The 19492-nt window shown below is 38.4% G+C and overlaps 3 protein-coding genes across 3 annotated transcripts; 1 reads left to right on the top strand and 2 right to left on the bottom strand.

The window, feature by feature from the left end:
* Positions 1 to 2: 2 nt before the first annotated feature.
* LOC121783950 (26S proteasome regulatory subunit RPN13-like) lies at positions 3 to 5980 on the bottom strand. The gene is made up of 14 exons (XM_042182136.1): positions 5825 to 5980; positions 5060 to 5135; positions 2631 to 2723; positions 2394 to 2453; positions 2250 to 2288; positions 2074 to 2148; positions 1922 to 1988; positions 1742 to 1823; positions 1475 to 1590; positions 1353 to 1376; positions 1106 to 1200; positions 946 to 1029; positions 737 to 791; positions 3 to 487 (listed from the first exon to the last, which is right to left on the bottom strand). The coding sequence occupies exons 2-14, from the start codon at positions 5081 to 5083 to the stop codon at positions 357 to 359; spliced, it is 945 nt and encodes a 314-aa protein (XP_042038070.1). The 5' UTR covers positions 5084 to 5135; positions 5825 to 5980; the 3' UTR covers positions 3 to 356.
* Positions 5981 to 8802: 2822 nt separating this feature from the next.
* LOC121784866 (pollen receptor-like kinase 2) lies at positions 8803 to 11896 on the top strand. The gene is made up of 3 exons (XM_042183124.1): positions 8803 to 9516; positions 10092 to 10739; positions 11157 to 11896. Exons 1-3 carry the CDS (start codon positions 8850 to 8852, stop codon positions 11825 to 11827), a joined length of 1986 nt encoding a protein of 661 aa, XP_042039058.1. The 5' UTR covers positions 8803 to 8849; the 3' UTR covers positions 11828 to 11896.
* Positions 11897 to 11970: 74 nt separating this feature from the next.
* LOC121784865 (DNA (cytosine-5)-methyltransferase 1B-like) lies at positions 11971 to 19217 on the bottom strand. The gene is made up of 12 exons (XM_042183123.1): positions 18874 to 19217; positions 17029 to 18492; positions 15107 to 16613; positions 14730 to 14894; positions 14418 to 14613; positions 14218 to 14329; positions 13968 to 14115; positions 13692 to 13889; positions 13325 to 13603; positions 13017 to 13178; positions 12712 to 12930; positions 11971 to 12426 (listed from the first exon to the last, which is right to left on the bottom strand). The coding sequence occupies exons 2-12, from the start codon at positions 18453 to 18455 to the stop codon at positions 12166 to 12168; spliced, it is 4674 nt and encodes a 1557-aa protein (XP_042039057.1). The 5' UTR covers positions 18456 to 18492; positions 18874 to 19217; the 3' UTR covers positions 11971 to 12165.
* Between the last annotated feature and the right edge of the window lie 275 nt (positions 19218 to 19492).

Here is a 19492-nt window from a genome sequence, read left to right as displayed (position 1 = left end):
AATTCAGCAAAATCAGAAGTAATTTAAAATCATCCACAGCTATAAAGCCAATAATATGATCAGAATGGTTTTAGCACCAATACAAGTCTAATTAAGTCACCAGTTTCTGCTTTCAGTTAAATCATATATATATATATATATATAGAGAGAGAGAGAGAGAGAGAGAGAGAGATAAGCAATGAAGCATGCAAACATCTTGAAATGTATCAAAATGAATTGACATTTTGTGAAGAGACTAATATCTTCAAAGCTGGGCTAGAAATGGAGCAGAGCATCGACATAATCAGCAACGATGTCGAACAAAAAACAGCAGCAGCAGCAGAAGCAGAAGCTTTAGCCAAAGTATTAATCCAGCGCTAATGACCTTCATCCATCGCGTCACTGCCTTGACATGTCTGAGACCTCAGGTCACCACTGCCTTCAGCTTCGTTTTTCTTAGCAACAGAGTCTTCAAGGGCCTCGAGAAAAGATGGAACAGTGAAGTTGTCTGCGGGAAGATCAAAAATAAAATTTAATGAAGTTTTTTATAGGAGATCTAAATAAGGGGCAAATTAGGCAGCAACAACAATGTTAAGCATATGCATATATTCTGTATGGTGGATAAGTTTCCCCGGCAGGGATTTTAAATTTTACCGAACTTTATGATAATTTTGCGACCAAAGAGAACACACCCTTAATCAGGTGAAATGATATTCTAAAAAGCATAAATGAAGATGTGATAGATTTTTATACTTACATTGACTGGGATCTATACCAAACTGGGTTAGATCCACCTGTCCCGTGCGCAGCACCTAAAATAAGAAAAACAAGAAAATGAAATGTAACACACACTTGAAAAGTAGCAAACAATATTATTCTCAAGACAATTTGTTATCATTCGGCGTAAGATGATTATCACAGCCAGTACGGTGATTGGGAAAGAAAAAGTGGATAAGAGAGCCTTACATAAGTAAACGAATCTAGTTGTTGGCGGAATGGATGGCTCTGCAGAAGTTCCAGCAACTCATCTGGAGTCCACGTTCCTGGTAGCTACGGAGGGAGACTTCTTAATAATGTCGCAGATAGAATGAAATGGATTGCTGAGAGGGCCAGAGTAAAAACTAACCTCAGGTAAATATGACATCAATTCTTTATCTAAGTATAGCTCTTGAATATGAGGCAATAAGAGTTCCGGCCTTAAGATATCACCTAATCCCAAGCCTAAATAACCAGAGGATTAGAACATCATAATGCTGAGAGGGGGAGGGGGGGTTATAATAACCAAACACAAAACTCGCAGATGGATTGCGATAAACTGCCACTTTCTGACATACTCTCAGCTCATACTGCTTCACCGTGGAGAAAAATCATACCTGCATCCGGGTCTTCCTGTGCATCTACATCATGAAGCAAGTATATATAAGTTTTAATCGGTGAGGAAGTAATATGTACCGAAGGAAGATCCAATTTTTCATTATAACTTAACGAAGAATACCTGAAGATCCTATGTTGCTAAGTATCCGTTGCAGATCTGCCAACTTTACAGGTCCTGCAGATGTTACATCACTACTTGCTTCTGCACCCATGCTAGGACCTACCAAATCTCCAGCCCTGTGAAAGTAAATGCAGCACCAAGTTAGAGATTCTCCAACGAGCCCCTACTGATACATGAGGTATTCGTCTGACTCAAATTTAGATAAGAAGAATGGAGAATCTTATCCATGTGAGCTATCACTAAACAGGCTTCTAATGTTAAATATACCTGGATGAGATATCTTCTTCAAGAACCATTTCCGCAGTTTGTAAAGGGACCGCAGAATCTGGTTCTTCATTGACAGCTAACTCTGTTTGACATTAAAGGAAGAGGTGTAAGAAGAACATAGAAACCATGGCCCTTACTTATGGCACAGAAAATTATCAAATAAGGTTGTAGTCCAAATACCTAGAGGTTGATTCAGGTAGAAATTAACTGAGTTGCATAACTGTGTATCATTCTCGGGTTTGGGCTCCTGAAACAGATAAAAGCAAATAAATTTTGTGAATTATAAACATATTGCACCCGAATGTGCATATAAAGCCAACTCATGATTTAACCTGCATCCAGAAGAAGAACTTTCTGTCATCTGTAAGAAACTTCAGGATGTATACTCTTCCAGAAGATTGGTTAACCTGAAAAATTAGGGACAAAATTAGATATATATTATTAGGAAAAAAAAGTTACTAAGGATATCCTCAGGTATGATATTCCAAACAATGAAAGAAAGACATACCTTTTCAAAACCTGCCTCGTCAGGAAAAACAATTTGGTCCTAAATCCAACTTAATTAAGGAACACAAAACTAAATATTAGATTGAAAATGGAACTAGTGAACATAAATAAGGCAATTGGTCCAATGAAAGATGAACTAGGATACATCCTCCACTATGTTTAGGGATCTGTCGAGCCACTGGAAATGGACTAGCCCTTCTTCACCCTGCAAAAGGTACACATGGATGATTATTGAAATTATAGAAATTCAAGAATCAAGATGCACCATAGATTCACTAAATCTATTGCAGAGGGCAAAGTACTTTAATTTGGGAAGAAAGAATATAAAAGGCTAGAGAAATTATCACGGGGTGTGATGAAAATGAGTTGTTTCTTCTCTTACCCTCCCAATACGAACAAGCCCTTTACGTGAATCAGGGAGCACACGTGTTCCATCCATAAGCATTTTCCCAGCACGAAACTCCAGAAAAACATCCTAAAGCCAGAAAGTATATCAGTTATATTGATCAAATGAAAATTTATTTAGTGTACATTTAAACATATGAAAAGCTTTAGCTAGCTTCAAAACAGAAAAAATTGGTTGCCTGGTACAGTTGGACTAAAAAGTCTAGCATGTTATGAAATATACTGTATTAAAATTAGAAATTACAGCATCATAGTCAAATTTAAACTCTCAGTTATAGATCACCCAAAAATCCATTCATTATCACAACTCATGAACAGGAAATATGACATCAAGCTTCCAAAATATATGATTCTTTCCCTGCATAACTCCAAAAATATCTACCCAGATACTATTGTCAGACATCAGATATCAGAAGAAACACATGTTTCCAATACATCAAAATGACTTGGAAAGCAAAAGTTGTTAGAATACCACCATAGTTCGAGTGAGATCATCTAAGTATCTGATGCTAAAAATATTTTACTTGTGGAGTGACTGGAGTCAAAGGGAGTAATTATATTATGCTAGAGACAGAGAATTTGCCAAGCCAAGATTATGTGAGGTCACTCAGATAAACAAGCTTCTGAGAAATAAAGCAATAATACAGCAAATGCATTGATGTATGCTTGATTCTAATAGTAATAATTACTACATAAGAACAAATGCACATTCCCTTTGTTCCACTTGAGAGATCCATGTCTACTGGTAAACTACAATTCCACCAAGAGCTAGTATAATTTATGAAAAACTCTTATCACTAACGAGAAGCTTTTCCACCGTATCCTGATTCAAGGATCAATTTTACCCAGATCGCTTGGGCACACAAACTGGATCAACGTAATTAGTGGGTGAACCAATTAATAATAGTGAAAAAGACTGATCTTTACCTTCATACTTATATTGGTAATAGCCTATTGGCATATTCGTTATTTTTAGACAAAATATCGGTGGCTAGGTGGTATGATTCAATAAATCTGTTCTCTAGTGTTTCTTAACATCGTCAGAGGTGTAAGAGATATTGTTTTAGATGAAAGGCTCAGATGCGATAAAAATGGAGATGGTTTACAAAATTGATGAGTACGGATCCGATTCGCCTCTTGCAAGAATATGAAATATGGAATTATATTTGTGGGCTGGGGCCATGGGCCATAGAAAAGGAATGTTCTATGATTTTATACTCTAAGGTAAAATATCCCAGGTAGTTTCCATAATTTAAGAACATGTTCTTCATGTTGAATACACTTAAAGCAGTAATGAGCGCAGAGCGATTAGGTCAAATCCAGGGTTCAGGACGCACGCCCCCATGAATCAGGCCGCACTAACAGATGTGGGTTCTTCTTTTCCTGCGATGTGCGGGAAGAATTTGAGTCGAATGAGAAGAGCAGAACTGAAGAAGGAAGAATTAATTTTCTTGATAAGAGAAGAAGAGTTTGAATGTTCATTACTTTTTGGAGGATTTGAATGTATTCTGATCAGATGCGAAGGGAAAAGATCTTATGAGATTTGAATGTTCATTGTATTTTTTGAGTTATTTTAGGAAAAACAGATTTAATAAGATTTGAAGGCTATAGGGTTTAGGGATTGAAAGGTTATAGATCGCCCCAGCCACCTAGAGGCGATTGCCAGTTGAGTCTCGTGTGCTCCGCCTTTGAAAACATCCATTTAAGTTATGTGTTAATTAGTAAAGAGTTATCCTGATTGCACCTTTCAAACATACTTGGACAGGTAATTGCACACCGAGGTAGCCTACACCTTTTTTTACCTAACACGAAAAGTATTGTTGCAAATTCACATGCCCATCCTAATCCTTAGATCAAGATCATATCACAACCACAACTAGAATAATTATGTTTATAACTTTATACTGCACCAAGTTTTTGTATCTCCCAAATATTTAACTGAAGCATTAGCTAAACAAATGCAGAACTCTAGTAAACTATAAACAAACAAATTCTCAAGAGCAACTCAAGAACTATATGTTACGTCCGCATAAAAAATTAACATAAGCATTGCCCTATCTATTCAAATTTGGTCAACAATGATGTAGCCTTCTCATCACTATACGAAATAGCATTGCTTAGTTTTAACTTTTAAATGCAACTTAATAAGGACAAAGAAGAATAGGATTCACACAATTTCAAAGTTAACACGTTACGAAAATTTCAAGCAACCCCGACATCAGTCTAGTCAAACTGAAATACTGAATGCTAATCAACATCCAACAGTATAAGTCATAAACTCATAATACAAGGTACCAACCGGTCCAACCCCGACAGTACAAATTCCCATGTACACCATCACAAATTTACATTAACACTGCCACAGATGCAAAATTACATTGAATGATATGGCAAGATTACACATACCTGAATATGCGCGAAAGAATCCATGACCAGAGCAAAAAACCTTGTTTATACCCTCAGTATATTTCGTTTATGATAACTGCAATCAGAACACAAAAAGATCAATTTCAACTAAGTCATTTTTTTCAGAACCGGGATCCACTGCCATACTAGTTTGATGCAAATTATTAGCACTTCCATTATGAAGCTTAATCTTTAACCAAATGACTGAGTGAACCTGCCCGGCATTGCATAACCCCATCGAGATGCAGCCTAGTTCGCTGCCTAGCAACTTTTTAAACACTGTGCTTTGTGAAATTGAAATACCAGACTATATTCAATTTCCCCCATTAATGATAATTCTATTTGCTAATTCTGAGATTGATTAGTATAGGAGTCTAAAATTCAAGCTATTACCCTCACAATTAATCAGCCCTAAACCTAACCCAAACACAAACCACTGCATGAACAAAATTAATTCAACTCCATAGACCCCAAACCACTCCATGAAAAGCAATTTATTCACCCCGCACATAAAAAACAAATTAACGAGGGCAAATTGACGATTTTATTCAATCGATGAACATCACAAAGCATTGTAATAGTTCAGTTCTTGCAGAAACTAACGCGCTTCATCTTATAATCAAGCAGGAATTGCCAAATTAGTTTCAAGATTGTAACTTTCATCGGATAAAGCATTCAAAATTGATTAGATTCTTAAAGCCCTAAACATTCGAAGGGAGATTGATTACAAGTAGCTGGCGGAAGCTGAATTCATCGAATATTTACCTGTTTTGGCTGTATGCGAGCAAGAGAGAAGAGAGCAGAGGAGAGAGAGAGAGAGAGAGAGAGATTCTGAGCCGACTTTGGCTGGGCCAAGTGAACGGAAAATTGTGCTTCTGTAGAATCCAAATTATTTTCACAGGTCAAATAAGGTTAAAATTTCTCAAGAAATTCAAGAGAATAATATTTACATTTTGCATGAAGATAATTGTAAGCGTTTGCTCAGACTTTATGAGTGCAGATTTTAATAATTTTTTTCTAATGCAGATTTTAATAATTTTTTTCTAAAAGAGGAGTACGTCGTGCTAATGTGCATCCAAATACAATTATCGCTAAAAGTTTTCACGACTCAAATACAACGATAATATTATAGTAGCGTGCCGTACCACTAAGCTAACAGCTTGAATTTTCAATGTAGTTGAGAGCCGACACAGCCTAGATATAACGACGCAATTATCAGGGGTTGCATGCGCTCTATTTACCATTGAGCTAATAGTCCGGCTGTATGAGCCTCCAATTGAGGGCCGCTATTTCAAAAGTGAAAGAAACCACATCCATCTATTTCCTTTTATCGCCTCCATATCACACAGGAGGTATGAGGGCGTAATAAAGGCCTCATTTTTTTGTTATAAAATGGTGAAGGGCGTGGATCATTGTAAATGGAGAGTTCAGACAAATGAATAAGATGGGACGGACGAAAATGACAAATTGAGCCCATACTAATTGAATGAATAATTGCTATCAAAATTCTCAATCTAATCTAAGGTATAGTTCTTTTAAAAATCTTATAATGAATTGTGTTGTGATTCTATTCTTAGGTATTACTATAAGCTGACGTTAACATATAAAAAGTCCACATTTCATCCAAGAAAAAAAAATATGGTATACTGTGAATTAGGCACGAGTTTGAATAAACATAGTTTTTCAATTTTAGCCGTGGAGTTTTAAACATGGGCTAAATTCAAACACTTTTCAAATCTATACATTTTCTTACCGATTTTTTACACATCATTAATCTAAATTAAATTTTAATTTGTGTATTTACATGCAGTACATGATATTTCCTTAGGTTCTCTTTGTTGTAGTTGGGTAAAGTTTTAGAGGGTGTTTGACTAAGCTTAGTTTAGGATGCTTTTAATAAGCTTCACGACTTATAAGAGGGAAGGGAATGAGAGTGTTATATTATTAATTTAATACTTAATTGTTAATTATAATTATGTAATAGTAATTAGATATTCAAATCAAGGGCCTAGATCATCAGTCTCGAAATGTCAATACGATCAATAAAAAACGACAATAAGGGTATTAAGGTCAATTTACAATACATTAGTTATAACCAACTTTTGAAAAATATCTCATAACTTTAAAATGTATATAACTTTCTCCATTTAAATTATATTTTCGCACAACATATATCAAATTAAAGATAATTTCATAAGGATTCTAACGAGATCTCACTTGCATATGTTCCGATGACAAAATTTGAAAAAATATTCAAAAATATTTAATTTTTTCGTACAGCAACAGATGTCAACATAATGAATATAATACATGTAGAATGTCAATATAAGCAATACGTTAACATAATCAAAGCATTGTGTTGACATTCTCAAAGCATGTTGATATTTTTGAAACACTATATTGACATTTTCATCCAAAACCCTAATTTGGTAGTTTTTTTTATCTTTTTCGATTTAATTAATAAAAATAAAAATTACACGTGGCAAATTTTAGACCACAAGATTTCTAAAATCCTATGATCTTAAATTAATTGTAGTTAGCCATGTGTCAAGAGATCATAAGTTGTCAAAGTGTTCGGACTCTTAAGGTTTGCCAGATTTTAAAATACATTACACGCATTTAATTTCATTTGCCAAATTTTAAGATAGTAAATTACACTCGTTTTATGTCATTTGCCGGATTTAAAAAGAGTAAATTACACCCATTAATGTCATTTAAGGCTAGTTACTATCCTTTTCATCTCCAGACAATTTAATTAATGTGCCTTTTGATATTCTAAATAAACGTATATATTGTCTTTGACTTTGTTAAATGAAATGTTTCTTTTCCGTAGATTTCAGAAAGTGGTGTTTAGATAGTTAAATATGACTCAATTAACTTGAAACTTCTCAAATAGAAAAATAACTATATTAACATGGAATGGAGGGAGTACATGAGAGGGGGCTTGCGTAAGATTTGTGCCCAAACGTAATACATGAGTTCTACGTATGCGAATGTGCCATATATATAGAATTGAAGTAGACATGGGTATGGTTTTGGTAATTGTGAATGAGTATTGTGGATCGGTTGTGTTATATTCTACCTGTCTATAAAGTAGCGATCTATTTGATCATTTTGGTCCGTCCATAATTTATGGTCACATTCTATTTTTTTTATTAACTACTCTTTCACACAAATCACTTAATTCTAACTTACCTCTTAATTAGGATAGGAATATCCTTATGGTTTCCTTGTTATACTTTTATTTTTTATATAGCTTAAGATGTCTAGTATAACAAAAATAATGGACTACATAAGAAAATCATACTTTTCCTACGAATATATGTAATCACTAACTTGTTATAAAATTGTGACTTGGCCTAAGCTGGTATACCACATGTATAAGACACGACACTCTAATATATAGATCATGTATCATGAGTGATATATAGCAGCATGTTGTAGTATAAAAGTGAGAAATATATTTAATGAAACTATAGATCATGCATGTATCATTAGGTAAATGCTCTACTACTTTTAGTCAACAAATGGGCTCTCAAAAATGAAGTTTGTTCCAACTTCTAACCAATCTTAAACCCTAATTCTAAAAAAAGGTAAAGGCAAAGCGCAGATTTCTCATTCAAAAAAATACTAATCTTAGCAACCCTCTCTCCCATCCACAAACCACCAAAATTCAACACAATCTCCTTCATCCTTTGCCCTCAAAAGAGGACATTCCCAATTTTAGGTGTCTCACTCACAAGCAAGGGTGCGCACTCATGACAAGTGCGCGCCCTTACTCCCACTGCCCATGATGCTTCAACGCAACGTCCTTTCAGACTCCGCTCCAATTCTCCTCTCCATCCTCCTCCTCTTCCAGAACCTCACCATCTCATCCAACCAATCAGATGGATCAGATGGCGAGGTCCTCCTCAAGTTCAAGGCCTCCTTAGACAACCCTGCCGCCCTGGACACATGGGCCGGGCCCACGGCCCCATGCAGTGGCTGGAAGGGTGTCCTGTGTGGCCAGGGCCGCGTGTGGGGCCTCCAGCTCGAGGGCATGGGGCTGCATGGCGCGATCGATGTCGAAACCCTAGCGCAACTTCCCGGTCTGAGGAGCCTGAGCTTCAAGAACAACGATTTCGAGGGCGCATTGCCCAACCTCACGCGCCACAGATCGCTCAAGACGGTGTATTTGTCGAACAACAAATTCTCCGGTGAGATTAGCGACTGGGCGTTCTCGGGGATGAACTCGTTGAAGAAGCTTCACTTGGAGAACAATAAATTTTCCGGCACGATTCCGGCGACGTTGACGACGGCGCCTAGGCTGATTGAATTGGCGCTGCAGGACAATGTGTTTGAAGGTGAAATACCAAATTTTGAGCAAGAAGGATTGAAAAATTTCAATGTTTCGAATAATAGATTGGTTGGACAGATCCCTCGAAGCCTCAGCCGTTTAGATGCTTCCTCATTTTCGGGTATAAAATTTTCTATTATTTCCACTATAATTTTTTAATAAAGAGTGAATATATATCAAAATGTTAAGGTTGATACTTGCTAGATAGTATAAAAAAAATCTTAACAAAATGGCAGTTTTTGGATTTAGAGTGTTGTTTTGTCCTTAATTTGAAGTTGTGAAATATAGACAAAATATTGGTTGTAAATTGTAGCAAAATAAAAAGTAAAACAGTAAAAGTAACAACTTTTATCTTGTGATAGTAAACTGAAACTAAAAATTTTATTAATTCACTTCGCTCACTCCTTTAATAAGGGTGCATGTATAATGCCATAGAAAAGAGGGAATATATTAACATGTTAATTTTGATATTATAAAAGTAAAAAGTACTATTAGCAAAATATTGTTAGTTCACGACTAAGAAATATTTTGTTGTTAACTTTCCTGCAAAAATCAGGTCAATTCAAGACTAAATAAAAAGATTTATAGTTGTGATTGATTGAACATGTCATTCTGCAGTAGTCCTGGACCACTTAATTTTACCCGTAATTCTGAATAGCAACTTTCGAGTAAATACTTTCCATATTTGGAAATCAGGCAACGACGACCTATGCGGGGAGCCGCTCGAGGCGTGCCCCGCTAACTACGACGGCCCCACTAAGTACGACTACCACGATGACCGCATCCGCCACCACAAATTCCCGGAGACGACAATAGCCGTCGTCGCAATCCTCCTCGGTGCAGCCCTCATTGCCCTTCTAGGCGTCTGCATCTTCCTCATCTGCCGCAAAAAAAAGTCCCACCAAGAAACCGCTCCGGCAGCCACCGCCGCCGCCGCCGCCGCTCCGGCCACCGAAGATTTAAACCAAATGGAAAGGGGCGGCGAATCCGCCGCCCCGGGCGGGTCCGAGGGCGGAAAGCCGAGCGTGAGGCTGCTGACTTTCTTGAAAGAAGACTCGGAGAAATTCGACATGCAGGAGCTGCTCCGGGCGTCGGCGGAGGTGCTCGGCGGCGGCGTGTTCGGGTCGACGTACAAGGCGGGGCTCAACGGGAAGAAGATGGTGGTGAAGAGATTTAAGCACATGAACCAAGTTAGCAAAGAGGAATTCAACGAGCACATGAGGCGGCTAGGCCGCATGAGCCACCGGAACGTGCAGCCCATCGTGGCTTTCTACTACAAGAAGGAGGAGAAGCTCCTCGTCACCGCCTTCGCCGAGAACGTCAGCCTCGCCGCTCGGCTTCATGGTATTTCAATCTCGTATTTTATTCAAAATTTTATTTATATCAAGGTCGGTCGCTATAAAATTCTAATTTAATGGTATGTCCAGTTCGCTGCTAGTCGATTTGTAGCGAATTGAACATGCCCTAAAATGTTTACTATCGTTACTATGATTATGTGCGTAAAATAAAATTATTTTTTTCTACAACAAGTTACTATGATCATATGTGTAAAATAACGTTATTTTTTCTACAAGGCAATCACCAGTTCGCTACAAGTCGATTTGTAGCGAATTCGGACATGCCCTAAAATGTTTACTATGTTTATTTCATTATAATACATAAAATGTTTACCATCGTTACTATGATTATGTGTGTAAAGTAATTCTACGACAAGTTACTATAATTATATGTGTAAAATAACGTTATTTTTTCTACAACAAGGCAATCAAATGAGCGACCACCAATCGCTAGACTGGACGACGCGCCTCAAAATCGTGAAAGGGGTGGCGAAGGGGCTTCTCTACCTCCACAACGAGTTACCGAGCCTGACCCCGGCCCATGGCCACCTGAAGGCGTCGAACGTGCTCCTCGATGCCGCCTTCACGCCTCTCCTCACCGACTACGGACTAATCCCGATAATCAACAAAGAGCAAGCGGAAGAGAGCATGGTCGCCTACAAGTCGCCCGAGTACAAGGAAACCGGCAAGCTCACCAAGAAAACCGACGTCTGGTGCTTCGGATATCTGATCCTCGAGATCCTCACGAGGAAAGACTCCGGCGTGGAGCAGCAGGCGGACGTCGACCTTGCCACGTGGGTGGAGACTGCCGTCGCCAACGAGAGCTCCGGCTATGTCGCCGGCGCGGCGGTGTTTGATCAGGAGATGGCCGGAGGTAGGCACAGCCAGGTTGAGATGATGAAGCTGCTGAGAATCGGGCTGAGCTGCTGCGAGGCCGACGTCGAGAAGCGGCCGGAGATGAAGGATGTGGCTGAGAAGGTGGAGGAGATAAAGGAGAGGGAATTTGATGATGATTTCTACTCATCATATGCTAGCGAAAGTGACATGCTTTCATCAAGGGGATTATCTGAGGATTTCAGGTCCATCAACATATAGAGTCGAAAATTTGATTTCATTGATAGATGTGTATATTTTCTAATTTGGTTTGCTCTTGTAATATTTATCTGTGGTTGAATTTTTGATTCTATTGATTGGTGTCTTGAATCTTGATGATTTGTATTTTTAAATGGGAAATACAATTAGGAATTGATGCTGATTGCTGATTAACTATTGCAATTTGCATACCATAGAGTAGCTACAAGATTAAAATTCTAAAGTTTATAATGAGTAATTGACACTAAAAAGAGTTTCCGACGCAAATTTGTTACATCCCTTAACTAAGAAAGACACCCTCAATCTTAACTCGAAATGTCTACTAATAATGTTGAGCCGATCTATAAACAACTTTGCTCAAATAGACTGTTTACAAAGAAAATGCCACCCACATTGTCAACGAGACGGCCCATAAGCACGCCGTGAGTTTGTTCTTCAACGCCATCAGTTAGCATGATTGTCATCGACATGCTTCTTTTCTTCTCAACAGCTTCCTTCAGTTTGCTTCCAAGGGCATATGCTAGAGGAGGAGGAACTGCATTTCCGATCTGTCTGTGCTTGTGGATGATATTACCAAAAAATTTATAGCTGTCCGGGAAACCCTGCACATACAAGTTAACAATTCAGATACAGAACGACAGAATTTTCTATATTTATACGATGCAGCAGAATCATTGTATAGTGGAACAAAGATAGTATAGTTTTTATGTGCACAAGTTTAATAGGAGAAGGAAGTGAAGCCACATCCACATCTATGCTCTAGCTTGGTTTCTGAATGTAAAAGAATTCGGGGGCCAAAGAAAGACACGACCCAACATAAACCAGATATCATTGGACAAACTCCGCGATGCAAGCAATATTTTGTTGAAAAGAAGGGGGATGCTTACTTGAGAACGTGCACATTCACGGACTGTCACAATTCTGTCTTGATCGGGATGAAAGCACATCCCCACTTTACCCATTGGTTGGGGGTCTGTTATTGAAGTTGGAAAATTTCCCTCCCAATCCAACCTGCCATAAAGTCCCTTCCATTGATTGTGCCTCTTGGCCGTATTTGGCAAGCACCAGGGTATCAGATCAGCCATTTGGCCATTAGATAACTTGACCTGTAAATTGATAGAAGACGAGTTAGATTTTTATCCAATATTCCACAGAAAATACGGGATTCAGAAGAATAAGGTTTTGTTGACACCTTCTCCTCGGGCAGATCCCTCCAATCACAGCCAGGACGCTTGGGTATTCTCTGACACCTGATCAGATTAAGCTCATTCATTTCTTTTGATATGTGGTCCGTTAATGTGTTCATGTTACCACGGATTTTCTTCTGGAACCACGAAATTGGATCGCTTTGATACTGCATTAACAAATGACAGAACATGAAATAATTATCAGTGAAAAAGTGACCTCAAGTTGCATGAAAGGGATCTGGCAACTAAGCTAGCATTGCCAAGTAATTTGTACGCAATCGATTTTTATTCCAGGGAGGTACTCAAGGTTTACCTCTAAGCTTGTGTTAGATGCACCGTTGACCACTGGTGGAAGATCTCCAATTGTATCTCTGACTGTAAGAGGACGGAATGGGGCACCTTTTGCAGTACTCCTGACAGCAGAGTATTGCAAGTTTTTCGACATTGAGATTTTTAGCTCTGGTGCTGCAAAGACATGAATTGGCTCCGGCCACTCTGGAAGGAGCTCTTCAGGAGCCGCTGCCCAAATGAAAGCTCTCTTTCTAGACTGAGGAACTCCAAAAGCACCAGCTTCGAGGATACCAAATCTCACCTTTTCATAAAGCAAACAAATACATTAAAAAATCACTAGGAAATGCAGATGAAGATATTCCATTCTAAAAATGATTTACAGTGCATACCTGATACCCCATCTCAAGGAGTGAAGCTAAAGTTAAGCGAAAGGTCTGCCCTTGGTTGAAAGATACAAAGTTCCTAACATTCTCGAGAAGGAAATACTTTGGACGGTAGTAATCAGCAAAGGATAAAAATGACAAAATCATCTCGCATTGGACTTTACTCCAGGTGCTTTGATTAAACCTATTCATTCCAGAAAAACCCTACAAGAGATTTCCAAATACTTTTAGCAATGTAACTTAATGATTCACTGGAAATCAGAATTGTGTTGTTTAACCAACCTGGCAAGGAGGGCCACCATTAATAAAATTGACTTGTCCGGGTAGTGGAAGGTTTTCAACTTCCACTTTGTCCATTGATGCTGACAATTCTGCAGCCTCTGGGGTGGAAATGCAGTCATCTACATCCCCACACTTTTGCATGACCGCCCTGCATTTACATGATTTTAGTCCCCTATATCGATGCTGGTTTGCACTAAAGTTGGTATCATTTCAACAGCAAGGATTTTTAAGTTCAATGCAAGCAATCTACCTGAGGATAACATTACAGTTGTTTACAAATACCAAAGTCCCAGGATGATTCAGTCTAAATGCATCTCCAGCAGGAGCATCGTACTCAATAGCCCATTTTGTGAGAGTGGTACCTGCAGGCATTAAACCCCAAAATAGAAGATTATACTTGCAGGGAATTATAAGCCTTAACGTAAAGTAGGAGATATGCTATAAGCCTACCTGATTGCTCTAGTCCCTCAGACAAACCACCACAGCCAGCAAAAATATCCAAAGTAGTCAAGCGGTACTCATTTGATACAACTTTTTCAGGTTCTGTATCATTCTCTCCTTCTTTGCATTTCCCTTTCTTTTTCCTAGATGCAGAATCATCATTACTCTTCCCAGTTGAGTACTGTAATTTAATATTTGATGGTAACTGCACATGGAGAATAACAAAAGACAATTGATTAGAAAATAGGATGAAATGGTCCCAATAAGATGTAAACGGACAAATTCAGTTTTCCTCTCAAGAGAAGGGGAAAGAGAGGGAACCTGCTTAATGGATCCTTTGGAAGGATCATACAGATGTTCGCAGTAGAAAACATGGTTAGAGATAGAGGGGACATCTAGCGCCCCAAGATCCTTCTTTCGTCTGACCTCGCATTTTCCTTCAATAACATCTAGAGGTATGGTGTGCATCTCCTCACTATAATAGACCTGAAACATCATTCAGAAAAATCAAGAGTGCTCAAAAAAGAGTGAAATACTATAGTATTGATAAACTTAATGACAAATATAGACAAATTTCAGTATGGTAAATTGCAAGCGCTCAAAATATATATGGCAGATATTCATATTATATTTTGACTTTGATTATGGATTAAGCAAGTGCAAAACTATCTGGCCCTGATGCAATATACAAGTATTACCTCTCGAATATCTGATGAGTATGCCTTCTCAGATGATACATCCTCTGGCCTGAAAAATCTCCTGACTTTGACCTGAATGGAATCGGCATCACTCTTTTTGGACTTCTTCAGCTCACAAATTTCGAGCAGCTGGCATATTGCATACGCCTTCAATCCAACATTTCTCCCAGCCTTGTAAATCTCAGCCTCCATTTCGTCTGATGAAAAGTAGGAAGGACTCACATAGATATAGTCATTGATAGAATATTTAGTTCCCTGGTATGTAAAACTGATCAAAGATGCATCCAATATAAACTTTTCCTTTTGCCTTTCAGTTTCTTTTATATTGCAAGCCTCACAAGAGCCAGATCCAAGCCCCATCGTACTATATGAAAGAGTAAAGAAGGCTCCTCTCTCGGGCCAATACAGACTTTTGCAGTAATATTCAGTAGGCAATCCCTGCTTTTTTCTTTCATCTGCTCTTGCTCTATCAATTTTCTCAGCATCAGCATTTGCTTTTCTGTGCTGATGACCCCAAGATATTGATCTTAGATCAACAGATATACTTTCTTTGACTTCTTGTAGTTGGAAATCCATACACTCATTTGTCAAAAACACCTCCCTTTCATTAGCTGTGTTTCCAAGCACAGTTTGGCAGCCCAGTTGCATCATTCTCCCATGACACATTTTACTTCCATATGACTTTTCAAACAAGTATTCTACAAAATAGAAGGGTGGAAATTCATCCTTGTCATCATCTTTGAGAAGAACAGCCCCCCCAACCACAATTTCATTACCATGGACTATGGCCTTCTTGTATAAATCCACACCATTACACAGTTTGCCTACAGATTCCCCATCCCACTTGACTTCCTTTACACAAGAACTTGACTTGGTTTGCCTTGGTGTCGGCTTAGTTGTCTGAGTTTCTTCCAATACAATCACTTTCTCTTCCAAAGAATCATCCTCTTCATTTTCATCTTGCTCTTCAATTTCATGAACCTCTTTTACTTCACCATTCAATCCATCCACTGCCTCAGGTGAGTAATTTGAATAGTATCCAGCCCAGATTCTGTTGATTAATCTGGTTGTAGTTGCTTGCATAGCCTTCCTTTTGGACACAACAGGCTCAATAGCAGCCCTGGGATTCAAATTCTGCTCATTCCTATGAAGAAGCTTCTTTTTCTTGACAAGCCATTTGGTATGGTGCTTCTCTTCCATTTTCTTGGCGAGGCCAAGTACGAAGGCACACTTCTTTATGATATCATCAGGGTATTCAGAAAACTGCTGCAGAATAATCTGACCATGCACCACAACATATCTCTCCACTGCTTCTAGAGTAGATGATATAAAAGCAGGGTGATCCTTGGCAAGTTCTGTGATTTTCTTGATCACATCAGTGAAAGAAAGTCTTGCCACCCGGATCTGCTCCTTTAACAAGGTAATGATACTGATAGCAAGCCTCGCAGTTTTCAGGACTCGGTCATACCATGGAGCATATTGCTTTGAAGGCTTTCCAAGTCTGTACCTGAAGAATAGAAAGAAACAATGCATTAAGCACATGAAAACTTCAAAACCTCCAAATCACATGGAGTGAGGAATCTTCAGATATTATTAGTTAAACAGGAGAAATAGGCAAACAGTTACTAAGACATTAAATTCTCTGTAAATGCAACATTACAGCATGTACTCTCTCTTATATTTCCCTATGCTGTTTAAATTTAGGCTATAGTATCTTGCTCAACCATTGTTGGTACTTGAAACAGATTTAATGCAGCATCTAAAGAATAGATCAAACATCCAAATTCAAAAATGATCCAACTCATGGCGATGAAATTCATGCTTCCAACTAATCAACAAATAATGAATATAGGAACCATTAAATTATATATTTAAACATCATACCATTAACACAGTCAAATGAGGCAGAGGGAGTAACATACCAGGCCATATCCGTGCGTATTGAAATGGAAATCATTGAGGACCCAAACTCAATTACCCACTCTTTTATTGCACTCAAGAAAACAGGGATGCCTTCAACTGCAGAAGCCGCAGAACCATTTGATGCCTGAGTAGAATCACCATCACAAATGTATCCAGACCCATCATCTGCAGTCATTATGCCTGACCCGAATATAGTAACATCAATTTCAGCACAGGGTTTCAAGGGAAGGAGCTCTAACGGAACCAGCCTAGCATCTGAATTGTACAAAGCCCATTCATGGAGCATGCTTCGGGGTAGGTCTTCAATATTTAGCACATCAATGCCACTGTCAAAAATAATATACTCATCAGTTTCTTCATTTGACGTCTTATAATAGGCAGGCAAAGGATAGTCATTTGCTATTTCATCCTCATTGATCATAATGTAATATTTGCTCGAAGAGGAGGAACCCCGGCCTTTCTTCTGTTTCATTGAGCGCCAGTCCTCCTCTTCCTGTAACAGCCTTGCCATTTTTGAATCTTCATCTTCTTCTGTCTGACAAGGCTTGGCCAGTTCATTTTTGTTGTCATCTCCAATTTTGAGGCCAATTCTCAAATTCCCAGGCAAAGAGACAGGCTGAGCTTCTGCAAAGTCAACCATCTTACTACTTTCATCTTTAAGAGCAGTTAGGACATGTAGACCAGCAAAAAGGTTTTCAGTCTTTTTTGAAGTCTCATCCAAACCAATAAGTTGGTTATAAATGAATTCACCCTGAGAAAGAATAAAATCCCTGATAGATACACCACGGGAGAAACACTTCATCCCACTCATGGAGCGCACAACACCAGCAAGCAACTCGTCAAGGCTTAGATTGCCTCCAGAAGATTTTGATAATATCTTGTAGACCTCAATACAAGCACTAGCTTTAGCATAAAAACGGTCATAAAACTTCTTATAGCTTCCCGAGGGCTTAATACATTCATAATCAGAAACCTCTGTGGTTACCCATATTACAGGTGATCCCTCTTCATAACCAGATATAGACCATTCTTCAATGCGCCCAAATCCTTCGCATCTTACTCCTTTATCTTTCTCCTTGTCGCCACTATCCTCAAGTGGCGAGATAAGACCAGAGATGAAGATATCATCAACTTCCAGCATTTCAAAGGGCTGAGAGATGCCATCTGAGTTATGAAATGTGAAATCCATGAGGCGCCTACAAGGGCGACCATCCTCCTTCCCAGCAGTCATACGAACAGCTAGGACTTCCTCCTCGACAACCCCATCTTCTTTTTTTTCAATTACAGAATCTTTCTCAGATATTTTAACAGATTTCTCCTTGAAATCTGAACAAGCAGCAGCTCGCTTTGGCCTTTTACGAGAAACATTGGCGTCTTCAACAGTTTGTGAAGCAAGCTTCTTTTTTTGTTTTTGATTAGTCGGCATATCTTTCTTAGCTGCGGTACTGCTCTATTTCCACTATCTGATCATGAAAAGCAAGATAAATGTCAGAAACAACCCAAGAAAGTTACTGAAAACTTCAATATATAAATGAATCAGTGCATAGAGCTCGACAACCAGTAAATTAAAAGCACATAAAATTCATATTAGAGGTAAATTTCATTCCATCGGAAACAAATGTCAGTAATTATTTTATCATTTAAATGAAGTTTCAGAATACCAAAAGTGTAGAACATGACCAACTCATTAGATCAGAGCTCAATTGCGTCAATTTGTATTCCAAATCCTTTCTAGATCAAGCAAAATTTACACACATACAGCATCAAAGAGCTCCATGCAAGCAAATCAATTCAAAACCAATGAAAAAAATGCAATTCAGATAAACAACTCTGAAAAAGTGTACCTGGCGTCGATGAAAACGGCGGAGGTGGAGGCGTTGGCTTCACCTGTTGAAAGCGATGATGGAAAGGAAAGCGAGGATGAAAATCGAAATTGAGTGAGAGTGAAGGCGAGAGCGATGCAGCGGAGAGAGAGAGAGATCGGAACCCTAGGCCAACCACGATATATAAAGGGTGGGAAATTTGGGGGCGGAAAGGAGGAGAAAAGATGGCGCTAGCTAAGCATTTCAATTTTTTTTGTCCGTGGCGCGAATTATATCACGAAATCAAATGCTTCATTTGTCTGAAATTTGAAAACTCAAATTGTGTTTCCTATACTATTTTGGGACGATTATTATTTTATTTCCCTTTTTATTTCGAACTGGGAACTGGTTATAGTACTTCTATAAAGAGAGACTATGAAAGGGGTGAGCATTTCGACGGTTCGATTAGACCTACACGAACTTGAATTGCTTATAGTTCTATATTGGAGGTGTTATTCAACTCGAATAAAATGAATAATGTATTAATGAGACATTACTTAATAAAGGAGTTCTTAACTTAAATTAACATATTAATTAAATGTATTAATTATAACTTAAACTATAAATAGTGTAAGGAGTTCGTGACGAGCCGAAAATGAAC

Source organism: Salvia splendens, chromosome 21, assembly GCF_004379255.2.
Source record: "Salvia splendens isolate huo1 chromosome 21, SspV2, whole genome shotgun sequence".
Classification (NCBI taxonomy): Eukaryota; Viridiplantae; Streptophyta; class Magnoliopsida; order Lamiales; family Lamiaceae; genus Salvia; species Salvia splendens.
The sequence above is the reverse complement of the archived record's forward strand: the minus strand, read 5'-3'. Positions and strand labels throughout refer to the sequence as shown.